General features: G+C 42.9%; 1 protein-coding gene across 1 annotated transcript in view; it reads right to left on the bottom strand.

Annotated features, from left to right (window-relative positions):
* The window catches only part of GPLD1 (glycosylphosphatidylinositol specific phospholipase D1), a 50,089-nt gene that overhangs the window by 13,267 nt on the left and 20,509 nt on the right, over positions 1-16,313 (bottom strand). Inside the window, exons 8-18 of the mRNA XM_004432076.3 lie at positions 15,057-15,164; positions 14,802-14,829; positions 14,569-14,708; positions 11,466-11,531; positions 9,407-9,527; positions 7,654-7,796; positions 5,722-5,908; positions 3,136-3,246; positions 1,734-1,808; positions 1,485-1,641; positions 574-715 (exon numbers count right to left, since the gene is read on the bottom strand). Of these exons, the coding sequence (XP_004432133.1) occupies positions 574-715; positions 1,485-1,641; positions 1,734-1,808; positions 3,136-3,246; positions 5,722-5,908; positions 7,654-7,796; positions 9,407-9,527; positions 11,466-11,531; positions 14,569-14,708; positions 14,802-14,829; positions 15,057-15,164 (1,278 nt within the window). The remainder of the gene's footprint in view (positions 1-573; positions 716-1,484; positions 1,642-1,733; positions 1,809-3,135; positions 3,247-5,721; positions 5,909-7,653; positions 7,797-9,406; positions 9,528-11,465; positions 11,532-14,568; positions 14,709-14,801; positions 14,830-15,056; positions 15,165-16,313) is intronic.

Genomic DNA, 16,313 nt, shown 5'->3' on the forward strand with positions numbered 1-16,313 from the left:
CAGCAAATATAGGTTTGTTTACTATTATGGGCTGAATTATGTTCCCCCCAAATTCATATGTTGAAGTCCTAACTCCCAGTAGCTCAGAATGTGACTGTATTTGGAGATAAGGTCTTTAAAGAGGTAATTATGTTAAAATGAGGTCATTAGGGTGGGCCCTAATTCAGTGTGACCAGTGTCCTTATAAGGAGAAAGATAGCAGGGATGGACACACAGAGAAAAGGCCATGTGAGGACTCAGGGAGAAGGCAGCTGTCCACAAGCCAACGTTGTGATACCTTGCCCTCAGATTCCTAGCCTCCAGCACAGTGAGAAAGTAAATTCTTGTTGCTTAAGCCACCTAGTCTGTGGTGCTTTTTATGGCAACCCTGACAAACTAATACACCTATTTATCTCATTTTCAAACTTCTAAGGAGAACTTGCAACCTTGTCTTTTCCTTGAGCCTTAGCTTTTCCTTGAAGGGTAAGAATTTCTTAGCCCCTTTCTCTGAACCCCACACTTAATGGGCTCCCACAGCAGCAGGCACCTGCCCCTTGTGCTCATGGCTCCCTGGGCCCCAACATCAGCACTCACCTACTGGCATTCTTCCAGGTCGGGCTCCCAACCAACAGCAAAGTTTTGTTGTTCACACTGATGCCGTGAAGGGAGTATCCTAGCCAGGCAAAGTCCTCCTCGCCTCTCACCAGCCAGTTGGCTGCCTCCACATTCAGCTGTTCTACACAAGACAACCAGTGCCTTTTACTTAAGGTGGGAAGACCACAGGAGTGGAAAGAATGGGCCATTTTTGTAGGCCAGTGAGAAATGGGTTCATTTGGCTGAGTTTTTGCCAGAAGTCTTATATGCCCCCATGCTGTTCCCAGGGTCCCAATGTCAGAAATGGATCTCACACGTCGTATGAGAAATACATTTCTAGAGCTCACTTCTGTGGAGTGGAAGATGCTATTTAAAAAACGCCTCTGTTGGGCAGGTTAGAGCATCACTGGGATGTTTTAGTGTTTCTACTCCTACACTGGGAGACTATGAGAATGACCTATTAGCCCCCTTTGGATCTGGCTCTAGAGGCTGGATCTCTTTTTGTATATTCAGTGATTCCATAGCACTTGCCAGAATATCTGTCAGAGTGAGAGATTGTTAGAAAATTTAGGTGAGCTTCTCCGGCCACGCTGAGGCGGCATCCCACATACAGCAACTAGAAGGATGTGCAACTATGACATACAACTATCTACCGGGGCTTTGGGGGAAAAAAAAAAGGAGGAGGATTGGCAATAGATGTTAGCTCAGAGCCGGTCTTCCTCAGCAAAAAGAGGCGGATTAGCATGGATGTTAGCTCAGGGCTGATCTTCCTCATAAAAAAAAAAAAGAAAAAATTTAGGTGAAATGATACGGAAGGTGGGAAAAAAAGACATAAACCCATATGTAAGAAGAAGTCACCACAGCCATACAGAGCAGCAAAGGTCTCCATCCCTGCCCCCAGCAAGCTCTACCTTTGTCACTCTGGCTGGGGCCAGAATAAAATGCAGCCACGATTCCCTTCTGTTTTCCTCCACCTGGTGCAAAAGGGGAGCCAATCACCAGATCGGGCTCGCTGTCTCCATTCATATCTGTGGCCAAGAGTGTCCAGCCCAAGTTACAGTAGATGTCCTTAAGAGGAAACCACGTTTTATTCAGTCCTGGAGGCAATTAGGATGCAGTGAGTTCTAGTTTTCTGCACCTGGCTAAGGTGGTAAACATACCTGGCAAGAGATGGTGATGTTGGGGGAAGAAGACATTCTTCCTTGTTTGGAACCAAAGTAGACGTACACTGCACCCTAGGCAAGGACAAATCAAAGGGTGTCATAGTCTTGGGTGGTGACCCAAGAACCTTAAAAAACAGCCGAAGACAACTGACCATGAAATAAACCACCATTAGAGCTCCCCAGGGTCAGGAGCTTAATGACTGAGAGAAACCCGTCCTGTGCATTGCTACTGTGCGGAAATGGTTTTTTTCCTTGAGTCTATCACCTCCATCAGACTATTAGAACCCCCAAAGCAGAAACTGTTATTTTTATCTTTGCCTCCCCAGTGTCTTGCTCAGGATCTGCCATCCATAATTGTTCGGCGTATTTGCAGAATGACTTATTCAACTCCTCCCCTCTTCAAGGCCCAGCTGGGGTTCTGGTCCAGCCCATTATTCCTCTGAACACTAACATACCGTGTAGGTACATTCAGTTTGCCTCGGGAAACATGCTGTGCTATTATTCTGTGTTATGAATCAGTTCCTATCTTATAACTTGCCTATCTCCATCCTCATTCATTCTGTAAGCATTTATTTTCCATCATGAGCCAAGGACTACGTACACACTGATAAATAAGACCCATCTCTGTCCTCCCGAAAAGCTGGCAAATGGGTGATTGTGACATCACAGTGTGGAAGGTGCTATATTAGGTGCAAGCACAAGATGCTATGTGAAGACATGTCACTCCTAAAAAAAGGGGGAGAAAGGGCTTTCCAGGCAGAGGGAGCTGTATGAGCAAAGATGCTAAAGTGAGAGAGCTTGATGGGTCTGGGAGACGATAGAACGTTTGCATGTCTAGAAACAGAGTGAGTGATGAGGGAGGGGCAAGAGGCGAGCCTGCGGTGGGTGGAGGGTAATGAAGGGCCTTTGACCTCCAGTGTCACACACGGTGCGCAGAAACTCGTGCCCTGCTATGGTATGAAGCACATGCGGGAAGAGAGCCCTGTGGGCCAGGATCTGGGGAACAGGGTGGGTTCTGTGCATGAGAGAGCGATCCAGGGAAGTCATCTCTCTGCTGTGATGACAGGAAGCTATGGATTGGCTGGAACTTCTGTCTCCCCTCACTACTATTCAGCATCATGAGAGGGGGGAGCGGGGAGGAGAGAGAAAAGTACCTGTTGGAATTGGGAAACCGTGAGGCCAAACTAAGGCCAGGGAGGCAGGAACTAGGTGCTGCCAGGTAACCTGAGGTCACACCAAGGACCCAAATGGGGGGCCTGAGATCCTCTTCCCACAAATGCTCTGCCTGGCACATCTGGCTCTCTGCTTTTCTCCAGAGGCACCATCCAGCACTGGCCTCCCCTCAGTGGCTCCTTGCCTCCCACCCTATCCCCTCTCCCGCCGCCAGAGGCAGCCTTACTTTGTATGTGAGCTTCTCAGAGCCCACCGAGGGGGCTCCCACAGCCAGGTCAGGCACTCCGTCCTGATTAAAGTCCAACACAGCCAAGGCTGAGCCAAAGCGACCTGAGGGCTGAAGAGGCACAAGTGACTTTCCCTGGGCTATGCCACAACCTTCAGAAGAACACTCCTGACTCCCTGGGAGTAGAGAGGCCTGGGGACCCCACCCGGCACCCGAGGGCTGAGGAACAAAATTGCAGCAACCTGCAACACATCCTCCACACACCAGTTGAGTAGCTCTGCCCTAAGGATGTTTTTGGCATGTCTGTCTGCCTTGAGGGGGAGATGAGGTGCCAGAAAGAAGAGGTTCGGTTCTTAGAAGTTGTAGGTTTTTAGAAAATGGTTTGGTGTGCACTATGCCCCACATTAAGGACCAAACTCCTCTTGGAAAGTATCCAGAATAATAATCACATAACACCAGCAAGAGCTGCTAACATTTGTTGAGTACTCAGGGTGTTCAGAGCCACACTGTGCATGTGGTAGCCACTAGCTAAATGTAAATATAAATGTGGCCGTTACATTTATATTTAAGGTAATTAACGTTAAACAAATTAAAACTGAGCTCCTCAATTGCACTAGCCACATTTCAGATGCTCAAAAGCCAATGAGCTTAGTGCCTCCCATACGGGACAGCACAGCTATAGAACATTTCTATCATCACGGAAAGTTCTATTGGATGGCACTGCTGTAGACACTGTTCTAAGCACTTGACATGGATTAAGATAGGTACTTTTATTATCTCCACTCTCATGGTTTACAGATGGAAAACTCACTTTGGTCAGGGACAATTTTATACCAAGGTGGATTTTCTAGATCTTTCTTCTACTGTCTAAAATCAGCCTAGACTTACTTATTAGGTTCTCCTATTCTTTCACAACTTACATGACAATGAATAGTCTTGCACAAGGTGGTGGTTGCCACATAACACACATGCCCCAGAATCCACATTTATTATTTATTGCCTAATCACTCCACATGCGTATGCAATGGCATCTATGAACACTGCCATTTCTACAAGGCAGGAACTTGATAAACAAGAAAGGATTGCTCCAGGACACAAAGCACGTTGGGGCAGGGTGGGGACCAAAAAGTAGGGACTCCTGCCAACTGAGGACAGGTTCATTTCATCACCACTGGCTGCACCATCAAGCCTTCCTAGGGGTCAACCAGTCATTCCTAGAGAAACACACAATTTTAAAGCAGACAAACTCTTGAGATATCTATCTTAATCCTCTATTTTATAGACAAGGACACAGAAGGGTTGATTGTAGACCAGGGCTAGAGTGCAGGATTCCCACCCCCAGCCCATGCCTTAATCTGGCCATCTTCCAAATTATCAAAAGTCACTAGGGGAAGAGAGCATGAGCCACCTCCTTCCTCACCTTTGAGAGAGTTTATCACCCAAGGGAAGCAGCTGCTTCTCTTAGTCCCTGTCTACAGGATCCCAAAGAATTATTATACCTTACACAACAATCTGACAGGGGAATGGCTTTGCGAAGAAGTAAGAAGTAACAAAAATGAGTTGATTTATTCTGGAACTTTCTCATGTGGTGTCAGAAGGTTCTAGAAAATGCCGTCCCTCTGTGACTGTGTGACCTCATACAGTGGCCAGTCAACTTATTAACACCTCTTGGACTCAGGGCTCCTTCCATCGGAGCCTAACTAGATCATAAGCATTGTACTTTTCATTTTTTAAAGTACGTTCAGGCAAGCCATCTTATTCTGTCTTCACAGCATTAGCTCCACAGTGGAAGGTATAGTGGCTTGCCCAAGACAAGAACCATGGTCTGACCCAAAATCCAGGGTCCTTCCCCTGGTGCTTGATATTCAGAGCATGCAGCGCCACCAAGGCCCCCACACTTATCTGTAACCAGTAGCAGAGCTCTGTCTGCCTTCCTTATTGCTCTTGTAAGGACTAAGGCCGATGATGTCCTGGAGGAAACCCTCCAGGTCCACAGTGATCCCAAGAAGAATTAATGCTCAAACTCCATGAGGAACATTTGTACTGTCATGGTGAGATTTTTCTGGTAATGAATAATCACTTAAAGGAATGAAATCCAAAGTCTAGAGTTTAGTTAACAGCTATGTATGAATGTTGGTTTCTTAATTTTGCCAAGTATGCCATAATAATGTAAGATGTTAACATAGGGAACACCAGGTAAAGGGCACGTGGGAAAGCTCTGTACTGTCTTTATAATTTTTCTGTGAATCTAAAATTCTTACAAAGTAAAACATTTATATATTAAAAAAACAAAAACAAAAGGAGGTTTTATATTTTCGAGAACTCACATCCTGATTGGCTACTCAAAGCAGTTCTAAATAGTTTGTGTGTTTTGGGAAGGTGTTAGACTAAACACTCAAAGTTAGTGATAGAATGAGATATAAAGTGAACATCCTTTTAAAAATGAGAAGTGCTGCACAGATGTAGGCCACTAGCTGTTTGTTACTATCATTCTTCTTATTGGTTATTAATCCTGGAGAATTTGCCCTGAAATGCGGGCAGTGGTTTATCGACACTAAAAGGGAAAATGTGAGCTGGGTGCCTCACCTCGAAGCCCTCCAGGATCCCGTGGGCCTCCTTGTCCAGGTCCAGGTCGACGGGGGGCAGGCCCAGGTCGTTGCCATACATGAGGTACACTCGCCCAACTTGGACATGGCCAGGGCGGCTGTAGCCCGGGGCGCCCACCACCAGGTCCCCGTACCCATCCTGGTTGAGGTCAGCTGAGGTCACTGCCCTGTAGGAAAAAGAGGGAACCCACTGCAGTACCTACTGAGAGCTATGGGTAAAACTGTCTCCTGCTTCTTCCCTTTCTGGAATCCAACACTTTAACTTCCTCTCTTTAATTTTTCCATCCTGCGTGACCGTTGTGAATATTCACTTCTGAGGTTATTTTGTGTGATTCACAGTCTTGCTCTCCAAGAAAAACCAACAAAACTGGACAAATCAATGCCTCTGGCCATATAACTTGAGCAGATGAAAAGCATCCTCACAAAGCATCTTGTCCCATAGCGAAACCCAGAGCAGCTGAAGCACAATCCTGGGCTCAGCCTGAGAACAGAGAAGAAATTCGCCTCCAGCCAATGGCACAGGTTGCTTTCTGATCAGCTCAACTCATTTCCATCAGTTGCCTGGTCAAAGACAAGCTTGTGTTAAGAATACCGTTTTATTTCTACCATAGCTACATAGGGTGCCTTGTATTGGGAAAAAAATTAAACGTCCAGCATATTTACTGGACATTTCTAAATGACATTCCATGACCTACCGGTTATAGAGATAGACACACCAAGTCAAAGGTTGGAATGTCTCTGTTGGGGCTGGAAAGACTAAAAGTCATTTATTTACTCTAGTTCGTATGGACCCATAAAGAATAAATGGCAGAACAGAGGAAAAAGAGAAAAGTAGTTTGTAAAGAGGGTGACGCCTGGTGAAAGGGGCCAGACACACACACCGTGGAGACGCTGCTGTTCTCTGCACTCCTGAGGCTGGACACTGGCTAGTAATGGCCCCTGGGAAGGACCTCTGCCCTGCTGCCCCCTGTGGCAGCGAGCCCAGCCAGAGGCCTTCTTTTGGATCTTTTAGGAAGGCAGCCAAGAAGAGCCATTATTCACAAGTGAACGGCCAATAAAGACAGCTTCACCTCCCATTCCCTGTGCTAGAGCTGAACGCATTTAGTGGCCCGAAAGGAATGGCTGTCAGTAAGCTGTTCCAAGGGAAATGCAGTGTCATTTGGATTTAAGCAGTGTGGTTTAAAAAAAAGAGTTTTCACTAAAACCTCCAGAAAACAGTCACTTTTATATACTTGGGCTCGGTTTGGGTTGATTTATTTTATTTATTTATTTATTTTTTGCTGAGGAAGATTCTCCCTCAGCTAACATCTATGCCAAGCTTCCTGTATTTGGTATGTGGGTGACCGCCACAGCACAGCTTGATGAGTGGTGTAGGTCTACACCCAGGATCAGAACCCAGGCCGCTGAAGCGGAGCACACTGAACTTAACCAGTAGGCCATGGGGCCAGCCCGGTTTTGGTTGATTTTTAAAATCAGACGATCCCCTAACATTCTCTTTATAAAGTGATTGTGGTGTACTAGGCTTTTGCCATATGAAGTCACAATATTCCAATCACCATATCATTATCTGCTTTTATCCTTCTAACGTCATTAGATTCCAAAAAATCTGTAACATTATATCTCCAAGAACATTGAAGCTTCACAAATATTCTATAAAACACTTTACTGTTGTGATTATTTAGTAAAGGGAAAGGTCCTTGTATGTAAACACATTTGGACCAATTTTAAGGAGCCAGTTTCATCCTTACAATAACTTAACCACTAAATTAATGATGTTGGTTGGTTAGATTTTGTTGGTGATGATTGATTGGAAAATAAGGTGCTAACAGGCACCATCGAGAACATTTGTTGAATGGCTGAATGAAATTAAAACTGTTGAAAACATTCATGAATTAGATAAACTTATACCTACCACCCAAGCCTCGCATAGGGAAGTGACAAGAAGTAAGATGCTAGTGGGCTAGAGATGTGCTTTGATGGCTGGTGAGAGCTGCCTGTGAACATTGTCTGTATGTTCCTTTCCAAAACCTGGTACATGAAGGAGAGGGGAGAATCCTGAAAGAAAAAAATCATTACAGACAGATAAAGACACACAGCATAATCAACAAAGCTACCAATCTCCTGTCAAGAGCATTGGACTTTTGTAAAGGAAACAAGTTTTCACAAGGCTAAAAAATAAAACATTGATTCCTATCAACAAGCAAGATCCCTTAGGACAGGCAACTAGGAGAGTGAAGTCACTACCCCCAATATGTGCTGAGGGAAGGTAGTTATAGCTGTAGAGGTCAGGGCCAGCATGGGAAGAAAGATTTAGCTGGGTCAACCCAGACCAACTAAGACAGGATTGTCTGTATTAACCTGTAGAAACCAACTGAACAAGATAATTTTTATGGGCTGGCTCCGTGGCGTAGCAGTTAAGTCCAGTGTGGTCTACCTCGGTGGCCCAGGTTTGCAAGTTCGGATCCTGGGCACGGACTTACATCACTTGTCAGCCATGCTGTGGCAGCGACCCACATACAAAATGAGAAAGATTGGCACAGATGTTAGCTCAGGGTGAATCTTCAGAAAAATAATAATAATAATTTTTACAGACTAAAAATTTTTAGAAGATAAGTCCACTCAATCTAGAACTATAATTATATTTGTATACTTTTATTTTCTTCAAACAAATGAACTGGAATATCAGGATGCCAAAACATCCACCAAACCACACCCAAATTGAGATGCTGCTGAAAATGTGGAGCCCCTTGTTCAAAAGTTATGAAGAATTTTAAGGCAGTGACAGCAGAGCATTAAACCAAGTGTGGGGTCCTTCTAAGCATGACTAAGAGGCCCTTCTCTGTGATGGCACAGGTTGCACACCCTTAAGCAGTCCCTGCCCAGGCCCTTGCCCAACTCCCAGAGACGCCATTCACAATGTTGTCTAAACCCTTCTCCTGATGTTGAGAGCCTTCCGCAATCAAGTGCCTACTTACCTTCCCAACCCTCTCACAGTACCTTACATCCCTGTCTTGTGTTCCAAGCAAATAAGACTACTCAGATTCCCAAACATCCTGAAACTTTCCCAACCCACTGCCAGAAACACACGCTCACTGATGAAATACTATCCACTATTCACGGCCTAACTCAAATGCCACCTCCTCCATGAAGCCTTCTCTGCTCTCCTCCAAGATAAAAATTATATCCCTGCTATCTAACTATTCCCTCACCCCACCATGGTATTTATTGCATTCTACTTACATATGGTTTTTATTTTTATCACCCCTATTAGACTGAAACATTCTAAATGTCAAAGTCTATCTCTCTTTCATCTTATATCCCCCCAGTAGAGTCTGACACTTAAAAGATGATCTGCTGTCTGAATTTTGTATGCAATAGTGAGCCTCCAATATTGCTGACACACTGTGCACTAAGGACAAAGCAGGACAGGCCTGGGGGCACAGGGCCACCTTGGGCTCCACCAAACTTGCCAAATGCCACTGAGGCCAGACTCACATCTCAGGAAGTCTCTGAAACAAACCAGATTTGGAGGCCAAGGATACTTGCTGGCCTGGCACACGCCCACGTGACTTTCAATGACTGATTAAATAGCCAGTGACCCTACAAGATATCATCACAAGAAGAAGCATGTTCCTCTTTCTCCATTAAAAGCAGAAAATTCTTACCGAGATCCAGGAATTCACACTGAAGAACACTCCTCTTCCAGTATAGTTTATATTTTTTCTAATATCTTTAGTTAGGGATACAGTCAAATTTCTATGAAAATCATTTTTCTGTACTTTTGAACTGTTGAAAAAAGAGGAATAAAATAGTTAAGACTGAGAAAACAACAACCCCCTGGAAAACCACGTTGACGAATATAGTCACGTTAACCACAGGTTAAAAGACTATAAAATTTTAACATCTGAAAATTGAAGGAATAGCAACACAAAAAACAAATTGTAGAAAAACCTTCATGGGAGATTCCACAAAATCTTTTAGTAAACACATTGCCACAGTTTAAAAGCCTGTCCTTATAAAAAATGATATTTGCTATAGCCTCAGAGTTCTATAGCATAAAAGGTTTGAATTCTTTCCAGATTACTGAAAAATCAAAGGTATTTCCTACAAACAGTCAAGAAGTAGGTCTATAGCTGTTTGGGAAACTGGTATGCAGACGTACTGATTTATCTTTAAGGACATGCCAGAATTAATTATATAATTAAAATACATTTTCAAATGCATATATTTTGCCTATAAACCAGATGCCTCGAGGAGCCAGGCAGGCTTCAGAAATGACTGAAGTGGAAGGCAGGCAACAGAAATGAATAAAGGGGGTCCTGCCTAAGACACCAGCGAGTGCAGGGGTTCTGACAATCTAGAGGTTGCAAGCCCACTCTAAAGGCATTCAATTCAATTAAAACAAAAATTTGCCTAATTCAAATAAATTAAACAATGAGGGCTTAACTGAACGCTTTCTGCATATTTTCAATGCTTTTGAAGCTCTAGACTCTCTCTCACCTTAGGACCTTGCATTGCAATGCCCTCGTTTTGAGTATCTAACTCTTGTTCACCCTTAAATATCCCAGTTGAAACATCACTTCTTCACGGACAGCTCTCCTGTGACTGGGTTAGGACACTCTCTGGTACATCTCCAGAGCACCCCATACTTTTCCTTCCTAATATTTAAGAGTACAGTTGGTCCTCCGTATCCATGGGGGATTGGTTCCAGAACCCCAACATACCAAAATCCACGGATGCTCCAGTCCCTTATATAAAATGGAGTAGCATTTGCATATATAACCTACGTACATCCTCCCGTATGCTTTAAATCATCTCTAGATTACTTATAACACCTAATACAATGTAAATGCCATGCAAATAGTTGTTATACTGTATTGTTTAGGGAATAACGACAAGGAAAAAACGTCTGTACATGGTCAGTACAGACGCAACCATCGTAGGCCTTTCGATCCACGGTTGGTTGAATCCACGGATACAGAGCCCGTGGATAAGGAGGGCTGACTGTATTCACAAGTACTTGTTCCATGTCCATCCTCTAGCCAGGCCATACACTCTATGAGAGCAGGAACTGTCTGTCCTGTTCATAATGAGGTCTCTAGAGCCTAAAATAGTTCCTGGCACCTAATGATGAGGAAATATTTTATTATCTGTACTATGTTATTGTTATATTTTATTAATAATAGATATTTATAATATTAATACAGTTACTAAGTGCTTGAATGAATGGTTGGTGGTTAGTACCCAACTCTAGCCGGGAATACCACCTCTTAGAATACAAATCAGGCCATCTGGCCCCCTTCTTCAGAAACTACCGGAGAGAGCTTCTCCCCACCCTGTCGCACTGATAAATACTTTTTCAGGGTGAAATTTGGGTAAAGTTTATGAATAATAACAATAATAACAAAAGTAATAACACTATTAACTACCATTTAATATTTAGTGAGCAACTTACTAATTAATGTGCTAACTGCTTTACATCCATTCTTGCAGGTAATTCGTACCATAATTCAGGGAGTACGGATATGTGTTTTTTCCATTTTGCCAAACAAGGAAGGTATAGCTCAAAAAAACTAAGCAACTTGTTTAAAATCACACAGCTGTAAATGGCAGAGCTGGAATTGGAACCTATATCTGTCTACAAATCCCATGCTTCCAATGTCTACTGAGCAGCCCTCTAGGTGAGATGTTCTTTTTCTGTGAACAATTTTGGAATCCACTTACCTCTGGGTGTTGTTTTGCTGGCCACTGCATGCAATGAACAGAGGGTTCTCAGGTAGGTTGCAGTCACTGAGGAAATGATCACATGAGTTAGGTATTTTTCTACCTTCCTTTCAAGCATGAATTTTCCTGAGAATTGATGGTACACTTCAAACTACCTCCAAAAGTCTTCGTGCAGAGGTGTTCATTACTTAGCCAGACAGGACCAGTAAAAGGCCCATGTCCTTCTCGCTGAGGGTGGATGAGCTGACTGCAGGGGGTATTATGGTAACACAGGCAGCCCCACACTGCTGGTCATCACAGACTCACAGCCTTCCTCTTCCCTCCCGACTCTACCTGCTCAGCTGCTCCATGCTGACATTCACTATCTCAGAGCTAGAGACTATGAGAGAAGCTGATTCCCAACTGTGTTACCTTCTGCCCAATTACGCCCATTTATGTCTTAATTTCTCAATCTCATTCTTTGAAAAACAAAAATTTATAAACTCAATAATTAAACAGGGTAACTAAGTAGCCCCCTTTACAAGTGAATAGACCACAAGAGAATGTGAGAGGTGAACTCTTTTCATCAGGGGCTGTCCCCCTAACTCTGAACAGAAGCACTAAGGGAGTGAGTATTCCATCGGAAGAGTCTATTCTAGAATGAAGACTATTTTAAGGAGAGGGAGATTTGTATGAAAGGTACTGAAGGTACTGAGTATGGATTCTGAGGTGAGGAGGACCAGTTGCTGGAAAAGGAATTCAGAGAAGGAAGTGGGAAGAAGCGGAAGGCAAACTGTTCCTATCAAAATCATTCTTAGGGGGAGCTTGAAGCTGGAAAAGGTTTTTCCTTGAATTCTCTTTTCTCCACCACCAGGATTCAGACAGCAGCCTTATAACGCTAGCAGTCCAGTTACAAATACTTTGTGCGTTAAGTAGAGTTCTGGCTGGGAATGTACCATTGTTTCACTGTTTCTTTAGGAAAATATACTATGAGTTTCAAGTGACATAAATTTGCCTTGAAAGAGAACCTATTATTAGTAAGTTAAGAAATGCCTATAAAATGAAAATATATTTTTCTTTCTGTCATGAATTTATTTGTGTTGTCTTTCTTTGGAGCCTTCTCTAAATTTCCCATAAATTCTAATTAATATTTCTTTGTATATGCGTGTAAAGACAATCAATTCCTGGAATTTTCTGCCTTGATAAATTAGGACAGAGATCAAGAGACAAGAAATATGTTCCTTCTCAATTATTTCCTCCCAGTTAAACATCTTCTTTCCGTAGCTATTTGTACAAACTCATAAAAAAAAACACCAAACATGTTTTCCAGTTTAAAGATCATTACCCATGGACTTTATAAAACAAATAAATGCAGGGCATTCACTCTAACACGGCCATGTGTTATGAATCCTTCCAATATCAACTTAACTTCTTACTAATAAGAATTATAATACTAGTAGCCAACATCTATGAAGTGCTTACTATATGCTAAATCCTATACATGAGTGACCTAATTTACTTCTTTTTTTTTTTTTTTGCTGAGGAAGATTGGCCCTGGGCTAACATCCATGCCCATCTTCCTCTACTTTACACGTGTGATGCCTGCCACAGCATGGCTTGACAAGCAGTGCATAGGTCCGCGCCCGGGGTTCACAAACCCGTGAACCCCAGGCCACTGAAGCAGAGCGCATGAACCTAATCACTATGCCACCAGGCCGGCCCCTCATTTACTTCTTAAACCAACCCTATGATAAAGATGGAATTCTTACTGTCTCCACTTTACAGCTGAGAAAACAAAGCTTGGGGAGGTTTAGCAACTTGCTTGGGCTAACTCAGTAGTGAGTGGCACGTCTCTCAAATTTCAAAGCCCATCCTCTCTACAACTCATATGCACCTAAAAACCATGGCCATAGAAGAAGAGCTTGGGGATTTTACTTGAGGTTTACTTCACTATTAAAAATGGCGCTTATATTGGATTTTCTCTGCCAAATTGTTACTCACTGAGTCTTTAAAATAAGTTTAATGTTTACCAGGCTAATGTCAAATATATCAAAGGGAATTCTGTTTCAAATCAACACAATATATGATTATGGTTAACATTATTTGAATACTAGCAAATGTTTTTAAGGGCAAAGGAACATCACCCAGTGTATAATCTGCCTATATAGGCCACTGAACTTATAAACCCCAGCCCTCCTATGATCCTTACCTGGAACAGCTGCCCAGGTACAGCTCCTGCCATAGAACCCTCTTTCCCACTGCTGTGGCTGCTGCTTAAGTTTCCCATCCCGCCCTTTCCCTGCATCAGGTGCTGCCTCCAGTGCTCCCATCCCTACCCCATTCAGTTCAGCAGCATTGGCGGGGCAGAGGGTGGGGGAGGCGCGGGTTGTGTATACTTAGTGGCATGGTTGGCAACAGGTTCTGAGAGGAACTGTGGCTCCGTCAGACCATCAAGTAGATTCTGTGAGAGCTGAAAGGTCTGCTACAGCTGGAAGTGGGACAATCCCAATCTACCCTGGTCTTCTTGCCATCTCAGTCTCTGACTAACTACTGCCCTAGGCATGCTGAGGAGCAGAAAAGGAGCTGGAGGTTGAGCAGCTGTGCCATCTGGGTTAGATGTCAAATTCCAACGGAAGGCTGTGCTTTACAAATGCATCCATTTCTGATTTTATTTTGGAGTGTGGGGGTTAGGTGAAGTTCCCTTGCAAACCCTCAAACTCTGAGAGGCGGGTCAGGGAGAAGAGGAGGATCGCCATGCCCGAGGTGGAGCCTGTGGAGAGCTGGCACTCCAGTGCACAGCATGGGTTCTCCAAAAGAAACAGATGTACCACAGCGGTGGATGCTGATTCCTTCCCACCTGACCCATTTCTCCCAGACCACAGATTTTGCAATATCTATCATTCTATCCCTAAAACATGAGAGACGTCAGCAAATCTAACCAAATGGGTGCTAGTCAGAGTTTTGAGATGACCGAGTTTCCATTCTTTTCCCTCTATATGAGGAAAGGACAGCACTTTATGACACTTTTCTTTCATTTGATCAGTTGAAAACCCTGAGAGTTATGCTGGGGACGGGGTTAGCAAGGCAAGGAGTGACTGGTAGAAGAAATAGAGTAATAATTCACCTGGTCCCATTCTCTAACATGAAGCTCATCAGATGGTAAATTTTAGTGGACCAAAACGCCATATCATCCAGTCCTCCAAGGAAATATTCTTGGAATTGTTCCACCAAAAATGGGGACTTTCTAGAATAAGTGGGATAAAGCTACGGCAGAGAGAAAGGAAAATAAGTAAAATGAACAAGGTGCTTTTCCTAGTATCTTCATAACTCTATGATTTTGAATAATGAAGCCTTTACCTTGGAAATAGCTAGCATCTCACCATACCTGCAACATAAACAATAATTTTGACTGTGAGTTGTGGTTTCCACAGAGAAGGGAAGCAAATAATGAAGAAAAAGCTCCATCCACATGTATCCACTATCATGCAACTGTCTTTGAAGAAGCAAAATCCATAAATCTAAAATCCACTCTCAGGAAACTAAAACATTGAAAAGAGTGTTAAGGAAGTCACAATAAAATCAGTTGTAAATTTTCCTCCAGGTTACACTTACATTGCCAAGAACTGAAGGTAAGAACAGTCAATAATTGCCTTCTTGGTGATGACTTCTCGGCCATAGAGTTTCTTATAAATTTCCAGTAGATCTTCAGTGGGCACATACCTGTGAAAAGCATTAGAATAAGAGTTGTGAAGATGATAATGCAGCTACCAGTTATTCCATGATTATTATGTGTCAGACACCATGCAAAGGGGTTTACGTGCACTATTTATTTATTTATTTATTTATTTAATTTTATTTTTTGTGAGGAAGATCAGCCCTGAGCTAACATCCATGCTAATCCTCCTTTTTTTGCTGAGGAAGACGGCTCTGAGCTAACATCTATTGCCAATCCTCCTCCTTTTTCTTTTTTCGCCCCAAAGCCCCAGTAGATAGTTGTATGTCATAGTTGCACATCCTTCTAGTTGCTGTATGTGGGACGCGGCCTCAGCATGGCTGGAGAAGCGATGCGTCAGTGCGCACCTGGGATCTGAACCCGGGCCGCCAGTAGCGGAGGGCGAGCGCTTAACCACTAAGCCACAGGGCCGGCCCCAACGTGCACTATTTATTTAATCCTACCAACAACTGAGGTGTGGTTGGTACTATCCTATTCTCACTTCACATAGAGGAAACTAAGGCACAGAAAAGTTACATAATTTGCCCAATACTACAGAGCAAACAACTAGTACCTTCATCAAATATTTATGAAGGTACTTTCAAAGATAGGAAACTAACTATAAAATATAAAAGGGATGTTTAGTTTTGTGAATTCAGAGTTCAAGGAGCAAAGTCAAGTATTTTTATTCTTTTGAGTTGAATTATTCTCAAGAATCATTATTTTAAAAACACCAAAAGTGGCTCCTCACCACAACATTCTACTTTTAGAGTACACAGTGTAAGGCAGTCAAAAGAATTCTAAGTCAGGCTTTTGATTCACAGATATTAGTTATTTCAGTTAGAATAACAGCAGCATCTTAAGATTAGATTTATACTGAATCATCTTTTATCTTCATTTCAAAAACTTTAAAATATACCAGTCAAATCACAACCAATAAAACCTGATTTTAGTACGTTTATAATGAAGAATCTATTGAGATGTCCGTTTTTTATTTTAGAAGAGCACTGGAATGGTACTCCCAATAAAAATAGTTTAAAAGGCTGAACAAAATAACAAAAATATTTTTTTAGATGAATCGCCAAGCTAGCAAGAAAGTGAAAATTTTCCAAAGGCCAAAAACAAATTGAAACTGGAAACTCTGGGAGGTAAGCAAG

Source organism: Ceratotherium simum, chromosome 13, assembly GCF_057802395.1.
Source record: "Ceratotherium simum simum isolate JZ-2026a chromosome 13, ASM5780239v1, whole genome shotgun sequence".
NCBI lineage: Eukaryota > Metazoa > Chordata > Mammalia > Perissodactyla > Rhinocerotidae > Ceratotherium > Ceratotherium simum.